General features: G+C 36.2%; 1 protein-coding gene across 2 annotated transcripts in view; it reads right to left on the bottom strand.

Moving 5' to 3' along the window:
• The window catches only part of virma (vir like m6A methyltransferase associated), a 217,896-nt gene that overhangs the window by 20,055 nt on the left and 182,927 nt on the right, over nt 1-14,914 (bottom strand). For both annotated transcript variants that reach the window (XM_051935489.1, XM_051935490.1), the window contains exons 16-17: nt 6,293-6,510; nt 5,893-6,025 (exon numbers count right to left, since the gene is read on the bottom strand). In XM_051935489.1, the coding sequence (XP_051791449.1) occupies nt 5,893-6,025; nt 6,293-6,510 (351 nt within the window). The remainder of the gene's footprint in view (nt 1-5,892; nt 6,026-6,292; nt 6,511-14,914) is intronic.

Raw genomic sequence — 14,914 nt, 5'->3', positions numbered from 1 at the left:
TTGATTTAAACGATTCCATGTCTTCCTGGGTTTGCTTAGCTTATTGTCAATATCTTTACACGTTTTTTTAAGACTTATTGACTGAAACGGGCTTTCACAAAAAAAAGTTAGGGCTTTGCTACAGGATACACCCTCCACAAGTTAAGCAAGTAAAAATAAAATATATATTTCTGTTTTATTTAAACCTTTTAAGTTCGTTTGCATAGCCCCATTTGGCTGTTTAATTTTTTTTTTCTTTCTGCAGTAATATTTAATCTCCTTAAAGAAAAAGAACATACCCATTTTACTTTTTTTGTATCTCTTTAGTAATATTTTAGTGTAAAAGGATAACCAGTATTTAAACCTTTTATGTTACTTTATACATTTATTTTACACAATGTTGAAAAATTAATAAGAAAGCTACATATTTTGGCAGCTGCTGCTTTCATTTTCAATGAAATGAAAAAAGCTCTCCAAGAGAAAACGTCAATGAAGAAGAAACAGTTTGCACTATCTAAAAAGGAGAAACCCTCATTTATAAAAGTTTGCTGCAGATGACTTAACTGAAAATAAATTAATAGTTCCTATGTGTATAATACATATTTATCTATTTTACTTATGCCTTTATTCCAGCAACTTGCAACATCTGAGGTACAATTTGTTACATTACTTTTGTTTTTTGCAGCACAGGCAGGTGAAGTGACTTCTTCAGGGTCAGACAGTGGTGTCAGTACCAGGATTTGAACTGACAAGCTCCGGGTTTGCTGAAATATTACTGAAGAAAGAAAAAAAACGAAAACGGGCAAATGGAGCTATGCATACAGATGTCCATCCATCCATTATCCAACCCGCTATATCCTAAATACAGGAGCCAATCCCTGCCAACACAGGGCACAAGGCAGGAAACAAACCCCGGGCAATGTGCCAGCCCACCGCAGGGCACACACACCCACAAACCAGGGACAATTTAGAATCACCAATGCACCTAACCTGCATGTCTTTGGACTGTGGGAGGAAACCGGAGTACCCGGAGGAAACCCAGACAGACACGGGCAGAACATTCAAACTCCACGCAGGGAAGCGAACCCGGGTCTCCTAACTGGCACCTTTCACTGCGCCACCATGCCGCCCACATACAAACTTAAAAGGTTTAAATAAAACAGAAATATATACCTTTATTTTTACTTCCTTAACTTGTGGAGGGTGTATCCTGTAGCAAAGCCCTAAGTTTTTTCATGAAAGCCCCTTTCAGTCAATAAGCCTTAAAAACAGGTGTAAAGCTAAACTTGCAGCACCAATATTCAATTGCACTTGCCTAACGCCTCTCCTAAGGGGACATACTGTGGGATCTAGGCATCAGTCAAAGCACCAATCACAGGCCCGATTAGAAAGCGGGAAGCTGTGATTTGTCGTCTCCCTCCCATGTAACAATCACAGACCGTGTTATTACGCACTATGTATGTATGTATGTATATATGTATATATGAAGAGGATGGATGGATGGATGTATATGTGTGTGTTTATGTATCTGTGTATATGTATGTGTATATATATATATATGTTGATATGTGTATATATATATATATATATATATATATATATATATATATATATATATATATATATATATATATATATATGTATATATATGTATATGTAGATATGTGTATATATGTATATGTATATATATGTTTACATAACCTCTTTAACACACTACTTCTCCGCTGCGAAGCACGGGTATTTTGCTAGTCTACATATATATATATATATATATATATATATATATATATATATTATATATATATATATATAAACATACATATATACATACATACATTCACATAGTGCTGGGCGGTATACCGGTTCATACCGAAAACGGTTTTTTATTTTTTTTTATGATATGGATTTTTCTTATACCGCAACACCGGTTTAAATTGCCTAAACGACGTTCGGAACGTGGCGCAGCGGGAAACTGTTTCTATACTACTGGATAATACTGCAAGCCAAGTTGTACTTGTTTTATTTGTTTTCAATACAGTGTAATGTACCTGGGTACTGTGTAATAGTGTGACGACATGTTTTCAAACCCCGTCATAAGTTATATAGCACATTAAATGCTTTGTGTTAAGTGATTCTTAAACTGACTTCTTCTTGCACTAAGAGGAGACGCCGGCAGCGATCGCCGCACAGAATACATTCACTTCATGATCTTCCTTCTCTCTGAACATTTAGAATGCTAAAATAAATACTTAATATAATTTTCATGGTGAAATGCATTAAAGCATGCATTAATCATATGGGGGCATGGCGGCGTGCCTGCCTTGCATTTGCATGTTTTTCTGGTGGGTTTATATGGCGCTTCAGTTTCCTTTCAAAGTCATGTAGGATGTGGGGTTTTGTTGTGCTATATTGACCCTGCTAGTGTATGTTTTGCTTGTATTCATCCTTCGATGTGCTGGCGACTCGTTCAGAGATGGGCGCATCTCTGAATGGATGGCATAATTAAACATTTATAACGAAGATATTTTTAAAGTTCTGAACACTCCGTGGGCTAAGTTTATAACTAGTTTTTATTTCACAAAGACGTTTATCGTGTGGTTGTTGGTTATGTGGAGAAAGAAAAAGGACGGATAGGAACTAGAGACAGCACGCGTGCAATAAAGAAAGCCCGCTCAGAAGAACATGCATTGAATTCTGTGTTCGTGTCTCCGACCACCAGATCACAAACCCAACATTTACACAATATTTAAGTTAAACCTGTGCGATACCCATTCATACATCCAGTTTTTTGGAACCTCGTCACACCTGCCATAAAGGTCTCTACACTGAACGTACACCTGGGGACCCCTTACTGCCAGGGAGCAGCACTACCGCCTCACTACTGTGCATATTTAATACCTGCTTTAATGCATTTCATCATGAAAATGATACCAAGTATTTATCTTAGCATTCTAAATTTTAGAGAGCAGGAATACCATGAAATGAATGGATTCTGTGCGGTGATTGCTGCCTCCTCGTAGTGCATAGGAAGTCAGTTTAAGAAGCATAGTGATTAACAACTGGGTCGGGGAACACAACACAAAGCATTTAATGTGCTGCATTAACTTATGACGGGGTTTGAGAAAATCAAGTAAATTAAACATTGATTTTAGGATGAAGTTTAGTTTATGACATTCTACTTTAATTATGAAGTAAACTATGAAAATAAAGTGGAAATGTTGACTTTAATCTTGACATAAGTGTCAAAATTAAAGTGGAAATGTCGAGAATAAAGTCAGCTTTGTTTTTTTTCTTCCTTCTTTACTGTATTTTTTTTTTCTTCACCGTGGCCCTAATGCACTTCCGTAGGGCTATACCACAAATAGCATTATACAGTAAATGCAAGTTGCAGTTATTTTATTTATGTATATAGCTTAGCTTGAATCAAGGTCCATATTAATGCAGTTTGCCTAAATGATGGTACAGTTGGTAAGGATGTCATCACAAAGTTGTACTTGTTTTATTTTAGTTTAATTTGGTGAATACTGTGTAATGCACATGGGCTTGAAGTCTTGAAGTAATAGTGCAGCTATCAGTAATAATACTATTATTTATTTTATTGTTATTATTTATTAGTTTAAATATTATGCAGTTTATTGATGGTAAAGTTGTTGAAAAAGTCACTTTAACGTGTCAGTGGACAGAGATGGTTAACATTAACAAAGTGTAGTTGGTTCACAAAAAATATTTACTATTTATTACTTTTCTAAGACATGTTCAGTGCAATGCAAGTTTTGACAAGCACCTCTGGATATTTTACTAAGTCTAAATGCCTCTTTGGATGGTTGAAAATATGTTGTCAAAATCATAGTTTAAGTTTCTGCAAAATTTGTTCAATAAAAAGATTCTATATTTTGACTGCAACTGTCATGCAATGCGATTCCTTCTCTTCATTAGTGTCACCCCCTTGAAAACTATCACTTTATGGGGCCATGCAAACCTGTATTAATACTTGTGTGCACATTAAAATGTTTTTTTGTACAATGTACAATTCTCATAACAGTGGAATAGGTTATTCTTAGCTAGTCTACTGCAGTAATTGCAGTGGAAAATGTGGTTAACATTCACTCATGCATGGGAAAAAAATACCGTCCAATACCGTGAAACTGGGATAATTTAGAAAAATACCGTGATATAGAATTTTGGTCATACCGCCCACCCCTACATTCACATTATATATATATATATATATATATATATATATATATATATATATATATATATATATATATACTCACGGCATTCGTAGTCTGTGTCACAATCTGATTGTATGGGTGGTTACCTACCAGGTAACGCTTGTGGTTGGCCAGCAAGTCTGCTAACATCCGCCACGGTGCCCTCAGTTGTGAGAAGCAGATCATACGCCTGATGAGCCCAGAATTAGGGTGAAACACGTGTCGCGTACTCTTTGCATTATTTGACAGTAAAACTATTTCAACCATTCTATGATCTGCTTCTAACAACTATGTTAAAATGCAGAGGTGTTAAAGAATTGCCTGCAAAAATATTCAAGAGGGTGAATACTTTGTGATGCCTCTTGTGATGGAAATTAAGTTTAATACAAGGTGAAAAAACATAGGAATCTTGCCATACAAATTCTCAAGTGTCAAATTCAGTTCTGATCAAACATTTAGTAATTTCCTCATTTAATTGTTAATTAAAATTAGATCCTCACCCACACACAAGGCCAATTTTAAGGAGATGAAAACAGGAATACCTGCGTCTCTTTTATAAACCCTTTATGAAATCACCATCACCGTGTAAATGTGTGTACGTGAACACGTCTTGAACACCCCCCTGAAACATGCATATCTGGAGCATGCTAATAAAACTCACACATATGCAATCACGAGCTGCAGAACTTCTTTGGCTGGTATAACAGCATCCCACTTGAGGCAACAAGAAACTGCCACCTGTATTCAAGAGTATCTGGAGGCACTCCACAATTTAGAGCATAAATCATGTGGAACATTATAACGCATCTCATCTGTGGTCTGGGGGTTACAGAAAGGCATAAGGCACCAGCTTCTGAGTGGGTAGTCGCTGTTACCTGCCACATGTAATGACATGATTGTTGTTACAATAAATAGTACAGGCCAAATAAAAAAAAGACCTGGGGGTTCAGCAAGTTACCCTATTAATAAGCTAGCCACTATGTACAGTGCCATTATGTCTGTCAAAGCTACTTTGCCTCAAAATATATTAATTAAAATTGAAAGAATACTTTATGAGGCTATGTAAAGGAGAGCATGCTATAGATGTAGTTGAGGCTGTTTTGGCATTTCAAATAACTAAGCAATGGAAAGCCTAGTGTGTAAAAAGTGTTTTTCTGTGTTTTTGTGTACATGGCCGCTTTTATGTCCACAAAAACTAACAATGCTTTACTTGTTTCATTAGCTTTCAAAATATTCCATTCAAATTAATATTTTTTGTAACCAATGAGGATTTATTTATGATAAATGTAATTGATTCAATTTTTTTTATTAGAAAAAACAATTTTTTTACTATTTTGGAAACCCGTGTCAAGTGTTCTTTACAGTCTCTCTGTACTCTCTTTTGAAAATCAAAAAATGGTCATATATATATAATTCACTTATACTACTATCAACAAGGAGCATTAAGAACCCAAAAATCTATAGATATATAAATCTGTATAATAAATTATACTGTTCCTGAAATATTATTCTGTTTTTACTTTAAATATACAGTATATGCAAACATAAATAGCCCAGTACCCTCAGATTGAGAAGGATCACTTAAAATAACAAAACTAACATTAAAATAAAAGTGAAAAAAGTAATCTTTATCGCAACTACTCAACAATAAAAAGAATCACAAAAATTAATAGAATTTACGTAAAAAAGGAAAGCTTACCACAGAATCTGTGTTCAGAATCTGTCTTAGAAAATCAAGGAGGGCAGAGACAAGCTCAGCAGCGTCTTTGTTGAAAGCACCAACCACTCTTTTCAGAAGACCGTAGATGGCAGTATTATGCTTCTTAAGGGAACTTGGAAATAAAAATGAACAACCAAATATAACTGCGAATGCTTATTATTCTGTACACAATCCATACTAATTTGCCAGAAGCAAACGTATCAAAGAAAGTTGATTTTTTTTATTTTAACAAAACAATTATTAGAGACAATCATCCTATCTATTCCTACTGTTTTAATTTCTTTCAATAAGATACTAAAAATTTTCATACTTGTTTTAATTGTTTACATTTGTTTTAATGCATTATTATACATAATAATCAAAAATATTTCAAGATTACCTTTTAAGATGAAAGAATCCATAATCATGCTCTGTCAAAAACATCATTGTTCTAATAGAGGTGAGTAATAAGGTGTAGCTGCTTTCTGTGTTACTAAATAATTCAAGCATGCTCTCACACATAGTGCACAAGAGATCCTTAGAAGGCAGAGCACTGGCTAGCTGTTCAGTCTCTGAAATTGTGCCATCCAAAGAACTTGCAACAATCAGAGCAATATCCTAGAATGTGAAAATAAATATTGGTTATTGAAAAACAAAATCAAATCAAAACAAACAAACAAAAACAAAACACAGTAAAGCTAGGACACGCTCTAAAGTGCCATCTGTCATAATGCTAGAAAAAGAAAAAAAAAAAAAAAAAAGATTGCATCTGACAACACCAGTAAAATCCCTGCTATGCCTAAAGTACTATGAATTAGAAAATTAAAAAAAAAAAAAGACAAACAGGAAAATTCATAGTATTTTAAACCAAATACATATTATTCTCAATGAAAAATGTATTCATTTTTCTTTTTTAAGCACTGCTGTTCAATAAAGAAGCGTGCATAAAATTTACAATGTAAGATAAAAGTAAATAAATAAAAATGGTTAAAAGAAATTAAAACTATTTACTAAATAATGTTACTGCCCTAAGTATGCATGGTTGCAAAAACATAAAATGAGGTAAATGAAGTTCTACCCAGCTACTGCATAGATAAAGCTTATATAATGAACTTCACATACCAGTTAATTTTTATCCCAACATTATTTTCTTGTTGGTTAGAAAGAACAGGTCCGTATTTTGATTCTTTTATTAGCACAATTGTTAAAGCTCATGATATAAGGAAGGAACACAGATCAGAGGTATTGCAGTATAATACAGTGGAACCTCTATATACGAGTTTAATTCGTTCCAGCACTGAGCTTGTATAGCGAATTTCTCGTATCTAGAACAAACTTCCCCATTGAAAATAATGGAAATCCAGTTAATCCGTTCCGCACCCCAAATATATTAACATAAAAATCAATTTTCCTAACAAATAACACTGATAAATTATATATACTGTAGTCTACCTTTAATAAATAACACTGGTAAATAATATAACTGATTATTAAAAGAATCAAAACAGGTGTCCAAAGTGAAGTAGAGCATTCAATAAATCTTTAAATAAATAATCCTTAAAACAGTTGTGAAGTGGAGGTTTAAAATACACAAGAATAACAATCCTTTAACACGAGGTTAAAACGTCAAAAGGATGCAGTCTTTAAAAAACAGATGACAATCCTCGGTGCTTCTTCTCTGTTAGCGTCTCACCTGCGGGCTCTGCAACAGGCGAGACACTCTTAATGCAGCTGACCTTCTCTACACCGTCCTGCTTCAGCTGTTTGGCTCGCCTGTTCAGCTACACGTGAGCCTGCACTCGCTCGCTCGCTCTCCCGCACCGCCTGCCTGCCTGCCTTCGCGCGCTCTCTCTCTCTCTTTTCTTTTACTTCTTCTCCCCCTTAACCGGCTCGCGCTTCTCTATATAGCTGCAGCCCATCAGCCACAGGAACAATCATGGATGTGGGCAGTTTCCCACCTGTGCACTTAAGTGAGAAACGCAGACACCGCAGATCGCGGCTCGCAACTGCTACCACGCCCCCCTCGCTAAGCCGCGAGCTATACCCACAGCCTGGCTCGTGGCTCGTTACGCGAGCCAATGCTCGCATTTAGATCTGAATTTTTCGCTCATACTTTCCTCGTATTTTGAATTTCTCGTATACAGAGGTGATCGTATCTCGAGGTTCCACTGTATTAAAAGTGAAATTCTGATTTTATTTGTGCCTGGATAAATAATTTTTTTTTTTGTTTTTTGCACCTCACTAGCCATACATTCTCTAAAGAAGTGTCACTCCTACATTCGGCCACCAGCATAAAGATGGAAATGCGATATATTTCACTAGATGTGACCATGTATGTAATGTATCAACAGAGTCTTTCAGCTATACACCAATCTAGACAAAGGTCATCATATGCCAGTTTAAACTGTTACATAGTAAATGCTATCGGTCAAAGGGATAACAGGGTCTGCTACTGGGAAAAATAAACAACCAGTAACTGCAGGTACAAAGACATTTGCTGGCACTGCCCAGACGTTTAAGAAAGTAGTTATTTTGTAGTTATGTGATTCTCTGAAGTAATGGCCTCATGATGAGGAGTACCTAGATTTCTTATTTTTGAATATGGATTTCTATATTTTGCTTTGTAGGGTAGAATACATCTTCATCATCATCTTCGGTTTTCAACTGCTGCTAAAAACTATAAACAGGTATAACAAACTTTATATGAATGTAATTTGAAGCCACTACACTATAGGAAGAAACAAGCTGCATGCTAGTTACCCTTTTCACCGCAAGCTAAAATGTTTGTCTAGTTTAACCAATAATTCAGTATTTAATTGCTCAGAGCATTTTTCTCTCTCAGAGTGCAGCTACTGTTTTTAAACCACAGTATGTCTTTTTGACAGCTGATGCCAGAAGTGCTCTAACAGTATTACAAGCTGTATAGGGATTCATCGATATAAAATAAGTACAGCAAGCAAGGCATTTTGCTAGATGAGTAAAAATTCTGACTGAAAAAGGGCTCTGTTTAGCTGTAGAGATTTTTCAGGAAAGACATTATTGTTACATTAAGAGAAGCAAAAATGACAAAAAAGTAAACCTTTTAAAAGAAAAAGAAAAAAATAGGAAAATACCACAGAAAAAATCTAAGGAAACATACTTTGCAAAGTCTCTGGAAGCTTACCGATAGATAAAAAGAATCTAGTGAACAGATGCTGAACAATAGGAATGGATGAATTATAAGTATGTGTAGTGACAATGCTGTATGCCATGGCACAGTTGGTGATTAGGACTACAGGAGCTTATTAAAGCATGGTGTAGTGAAATATATCCAAATGTCTTATATTGTTTAACAAATGTCTCACATTATTTAACAAAGGCAATGTTCTATTTTGCAAATATGATTGAGTTATTTCACTATACTCATTTTTTGTATGATTATATTATTTCACAAATTCATTATTTGTTTATAACCAATAGTATTAGGGAAGTGATGCAGCTAGGATGTTGCAGGTATTCAAGGAACAGAAACCTTTGAGTAATTATCAGTTTACATTTAATCATTTTACTTAAATGGGTTGATAAGGTGGTGACTAGCAGCTCCAAAGACTTAGACTATGTCAACAATGCTGCATTTTCATTTAAAAACACAAACATTAATCTCCATTTTCGCCTACTGTCCACATATAACCCTGGCATTTTTAACCCCTGAAAATGGAAACTTTTGAAAACTTTCTCCACAGCCATATACTTCAGAAAATGCCGGCACGGCATTGTAATGTGGAAGGGCGAAAACTTAAAAATGCAGACTCTAAATGTGCACAGATGTAACCCTTCTCTGACTAGATCCTGCACATTTTCTTCAATCCCTGATTGAACACCCTTCATGTAAGAAAGCCATATTAATGGAAGAAAGTCATACTTTCCAAGGCGCTTGTTGTATTGCTTACCCTACAGTCATGGCCGAAATTATTGGCACCCCTGGAATTTTCCCAGAAAATGCACCCTTTCTCCCAGAAAATTGTTGCAATTACAAATGTTTTGGTATACACACGTTTATTTCCTTTATGTGCACTGGACCAACACAAAAAAACAGAAAAAAAGCCAAATCTGACATCATGTCACACAGAACTCCAAAAATGGGATGGACAAAATTATTGGCACCTTTTCAAAATTGTGGGTAAATCATTTTATTTCAAGCATATGATGCTCGTTTCAACTCACCTGTGGCAAGAAACAGGTGATGGCAATATAGCAGTCACACCTGAAGCCAGTTAAAATGGAGAAAAGTTGACTCAACCTTTCTGTTGTGTGTCTGAGTGTGCCACACTAAGCATGGAGAACAGAAAGAAGAGCAGAGAACTGTCTGAGGACTTGAGAACAAAAATTGTGGAAAAATATCAACGATCTCAAGGCTACAAGTCCATCTCCAGAGATCTTCATGTTCCTTTGTCCACTGTGCGCAACATAATCAAGAAGTTCACAACACAAGGCACTGTAGCTAATCTCCCAGGACGTGGACGGAAGAGAAAAATTGATAAAAGACTGCAACGAAGGATAGTCCGAATGGTGGATAAACAGCCCCAATCAACTTCAAAACATATTCAAGCTGTTCTGCAGACTCAGGGTGTTCAACATTTTCAGCTCGAACTATCCGTCGACATCTGAACGGAATGAAACGCTATGGCAGGAGAGCCAGGAGGACCCCACTGCTGACACAGAAACATAAAAAAGCCAGACTGGAGTTTGCCAAAATGCATTTGAGGAAGCCAAAATCCTTCTGGGTGAACGTCTTGTGGACAGATGAGACCAAGGTAGAGCTTTTTGGTAAAGCTCATCATTCTACTGTTTACAGAAAACGGAATGAGGCCTATGAAGAAAAGAACACAGTACTTACAGTCAAACATGGTAGAGGTTCTAAGATGTTTTGCTGCCTCTGGCACTGGATGCCTTGACTGTGTGCAAGACATCATGAAATCTAAAGACTACCAAAAGATATTGGGGTACAATGTAGGACCCAGTGTCAGAAAGCTGGGTCTACGTCAGAGGTCATGGGTGTTCCAGCAGGACAATGACCCCAAACATACCTCTAAAAGCACCCAGAAATGGTTGAAGACAAAGCGCTGGAGAGTTCTGAAGTGGCCAGCAATGAGTCCGAATCTAAATCCGATTGAATACTTATGGAGAGATCTCAAAATTGCTGTTGAGAGAAGGCGCCCTTCAAAGCTGACAGACCTTGAGCAGTTTACAAAAGAAGAGTAGTTGGAAATTCCAGTTGAGAGGTGTAACAAGCTTGTTGATGGTTATAGGAAGCGCTTGATTTCAGATACTTTTTCCAAAGGGCGTGCAATCAAATATTAAGTTGAGGGTGCCAATAATTTTGTCCAGCCCAGTTTTTGAGTCTTGTGTGACATGATGTCAGATTTGGCTTTTTTTCTCTTGTTTTTTTGTGTTGTTCCAATGCACATAAAGTAAATAAACGTGTATACCAAAACATTTGTAATTGCAACAATTTTCTGGGAGAAATAGTGCATTTTCTGAGAAAATTCCAGGGGTGCCGATAATTTCGGCCATGACTGTATATGCATCTAAATTGCGTTTTGTACAGTTGGAATGCTGCATACATGCAAAGAAAGCAAATAATTTACCAGTCGCTACAATATATTACCATACGTGAATATAGCGTAGGTGAATATCTACATTAGGCATTCCCAAACTTTAAGCCACGCCACTCCAAAACATTGAACTACTTGCTCAGGGCCCCCCACTAATATAAAGGCAATGCTGCAAAGCTAGCATGGTTTTAAATCCTGGTTTTTGCCAACAGCAGTTCCACAGCATAATTTTGGGTAAAAGATCTATTATTCAAAAAAATGCTTATAATAAAGACAGCAAAAGTAGAATCCCAAAAGCACTAATATTGGCATGGGTAGTGGACACTAGAATCTACACAATCTTCCAGTGTTAATGTGTTTCTCTACAGATATCCCTTTTCTTCTGACATCAGTTTTTAATACTAAAATTGTAAAATGGCAGATACTGAGGAGGCAGCACAAACGATTCAGAAAGTCTTGGAAAAGTTTCAGTACTAGGTGAAGACTTGGAAAATGCAGTTTAATGTAGAAAGTGCAAAGTGCTACATGTTAGCAAAAGGAACATCAATTATAAATACAAGACAGAAGACACTGCCCTAAAGGATACAATCTCAGAAAAGGATTTAGGAGTTTATATTGAAAAGGAATTTTAATTGTTTAATTTTTTTTTTTTTTAATTTGACATACTCTATTAATCCCTGAGGGGGAATTGTCTTTTCTCATAACCTTTAATGTGAACAAGCATTTAAAAAGACAAAAAAATAACATTAGATTGTAAAAACTGTTGAATATAAACCAAGTATCATTATGCTCAGACTACACAATGCACTAGTAAAACTGCATTTGGTCTCCACACTACAAAAAGACATATTAGCACTTAAAGTGTGCAGAGGAGAGCAACCAGGAACATCCCAGAACTTAAGGATATGTCATACTCTGACAGACTCACAGAATTAAGCCTGTTTAGTCTTGAGCAGAGGAGACTGTGTGGGGACCTAACCCAGGTCTGCAGAATTTTCAAAGGCATTGATAAAGCAGACTCAGCAAAAAAGCTAAACAGTGAATCATACAGTCAAGAACACCAGTTGAAATTAAGGAGAAGTATATTTACAACTGAATCCAGGAAGCACGTGTTTATTCAGACAGCTGTAGAAATTTGGAACAAACTACTGAAACATGCAGTTGAAGCAGGAACCTTGACAATCATAACTGGATGAGATTTTGGAAGAGCTTAGCTATTATCTAAAAAAAAATAAAAAGCTTGATGGACTTGTCTCCTCTAATTTTTCAAAGTTTTATGTTCTTACCATCTTAATATGCAGGCTGGGCAGATTTCCACGTTTTTAACATCTAAATATATGCAGGCTGGGCGGATTTCCAGGTCAGGTGTAAAGTAAATATGTGAATGTGCGCGACCGGGTGTGCTGCGATGTCTTGGTACCCCAATCAAGACTGGTTCTTGTACTTGAATATGCAAATAATTACTCAACTCAAAACTTTCCAACTGCTCCCTTGTCCCAGTCTGTACAGGCTTTTTTAAAGAAGTCTGTGACTGCTTAACCGACAGCATTGAATACAAAGTACGCTGCCCAATAGAATCTAATGTTTAACTCGACACTATAAAGGCTACAGCGAAATAAATAAATAAATAAATAAATAAATAAATGGATATATTTTGTAAACTCGGTTAAAGAAAATTCTAGAAAATGTGTTTTTTCAACAGTTAAATGAATAAATTAAAATTGCATTCTTGAATTCTACCAGTTAGGGTTTTGGACCCAATTGTAGAACATAAACTGCTCTGAAATTAGTTAATGAGTTACAACTTAATGCTGATGTGACTAACATATCAGTCCTTGTTCGCCTATACTCAATAGACAGATGTGATACTATACAGTAGATAATGTATAATGTTCTCAATAACTGCAGTCTGTTGAACTCTAAATAGGATTCAGTTATTGAAAGGCATTGAACTGCAGAGAGAAAATTCTTTGTAAGTATTGATGACTGTCATCTGAAACACATCTGAAATTACGATAGGGAATATGCAACGCTTCAATTGCCTATGCATGAAATGGATGAAGAAAAACACCATGAATACTTTTGCATGTCAGCATTTAAATTTGAGGATTTGCTTCACTGCATCAAACCATTCCTCAAACATTGAAACAGGCTGATTGATTTCACTGGAGCTGCAATGTGGCTTGCTGTCGATAGTAAACAATGATGCTGATGTCACGTACTAAAATTTGAACACATGCCACTCAAATTTTTGCTGGTACTGCAACTTGCACATGTGTTGTGTTAATTTCTGACGATATGCTCAGAGAATGTGCACTGGGAATGTGAGGCAGCAATGATGCATGCGTATAAGCATTCTGAGAGTCAAGTATAAACCCAGCCTTACACCCCTAACTGTAATCTTGGATCATCATACACCGATGAGTTGGCCTTTTCCTTTTACGTATCTAAAATCTGGAATAATTTATCATAAGATTCATCACACTAGTACTACTGAACACTATACTATAAGTAAAGTCTGCATGCTCTCCATTTATTCATACTTATTCACCTAAGGGTCTCCAGGAGCAAACACGTATCTTAAAATCTTTGAGCACTTACCCACACTAATTGAAATAGTGAGAATTTAAAGTCAGCAAAATCAAAACCTATACCTAGCATTCAGCAGTTTTTAAAGCCAATCTGTACAAGCTATGTAGAATCTTAAAGAATTTAGCCATTATAAACTGAGAATGTATAGGTTTAATTGTTTGACAATGTAAGAACAACCATTATTGTGGTCAAACAGGAATAGAGTAATCCTAGCCAGTGCCAGTTCTAGATTTTTTGCTGCCCTAGTCAAAAGTGAAAATGCTGTTAAAAAAGGCTTGAAGGCAATTGGTTTAAACATTTTTGCAGATAAAACAGTGTGTTTTATTTGTTCTGGGGGTCTCATATGGGGTTTTGCACAAGTCACACATATGACTGACAGATGAGTGGAGAAGGTGTGCTAGTCTGCTGCGATTTTCACACAAGTTGTAAGAAAGTTGAAATGAACCACAGTTAGGGCGAATTTGGAGCCTCCCTTGGAGATCACACAATTTGTACCTTGGTGTTATATCAAAGAGTGGTAGGGCCATAGATCACCCAAATACATGTGCACCCTCTCCCAACCCCAAAAGCTACATCTGTTATAGATGACAAAATGCCGTGACCACAGAAAACGTCGTTTGGCTATATGGTGGAGCTGGCCCTGATCCTAGCTCAGTTTAAAATCTATACCTATATATAGGGTTGCTTCTTGTCTTTCTGTGGAGATAGTCCCTAGAGCCCCAATACCCTTATCTGCTAAAAGAAGGTTCAGAAAACAAGACAACACTCATTCAGACCAATTCATCCGCACAATCACAGAAAGTCTATAAAAACTATGATCAAAGCTAATAATCAAA

Source organism: Erpetoichthys calabaricus, chromosome 13 (genome assembly GCF_900747795.2).
Source record: "Erpetoichthys calabaricus chromosome 13, fErpCal1.3, whole genome shotgun sequence".
Classification (NCBI taxonomy): Eukaryota; Metazoa; Chordata; class Cladistia; order Polypteriformes; family Polypteridae; genus Erpetoichthys; species Erpetoichthys calabaricus.
This window is presented reverse-complemented; position numbering and strand designations above follow the sequence as displayed.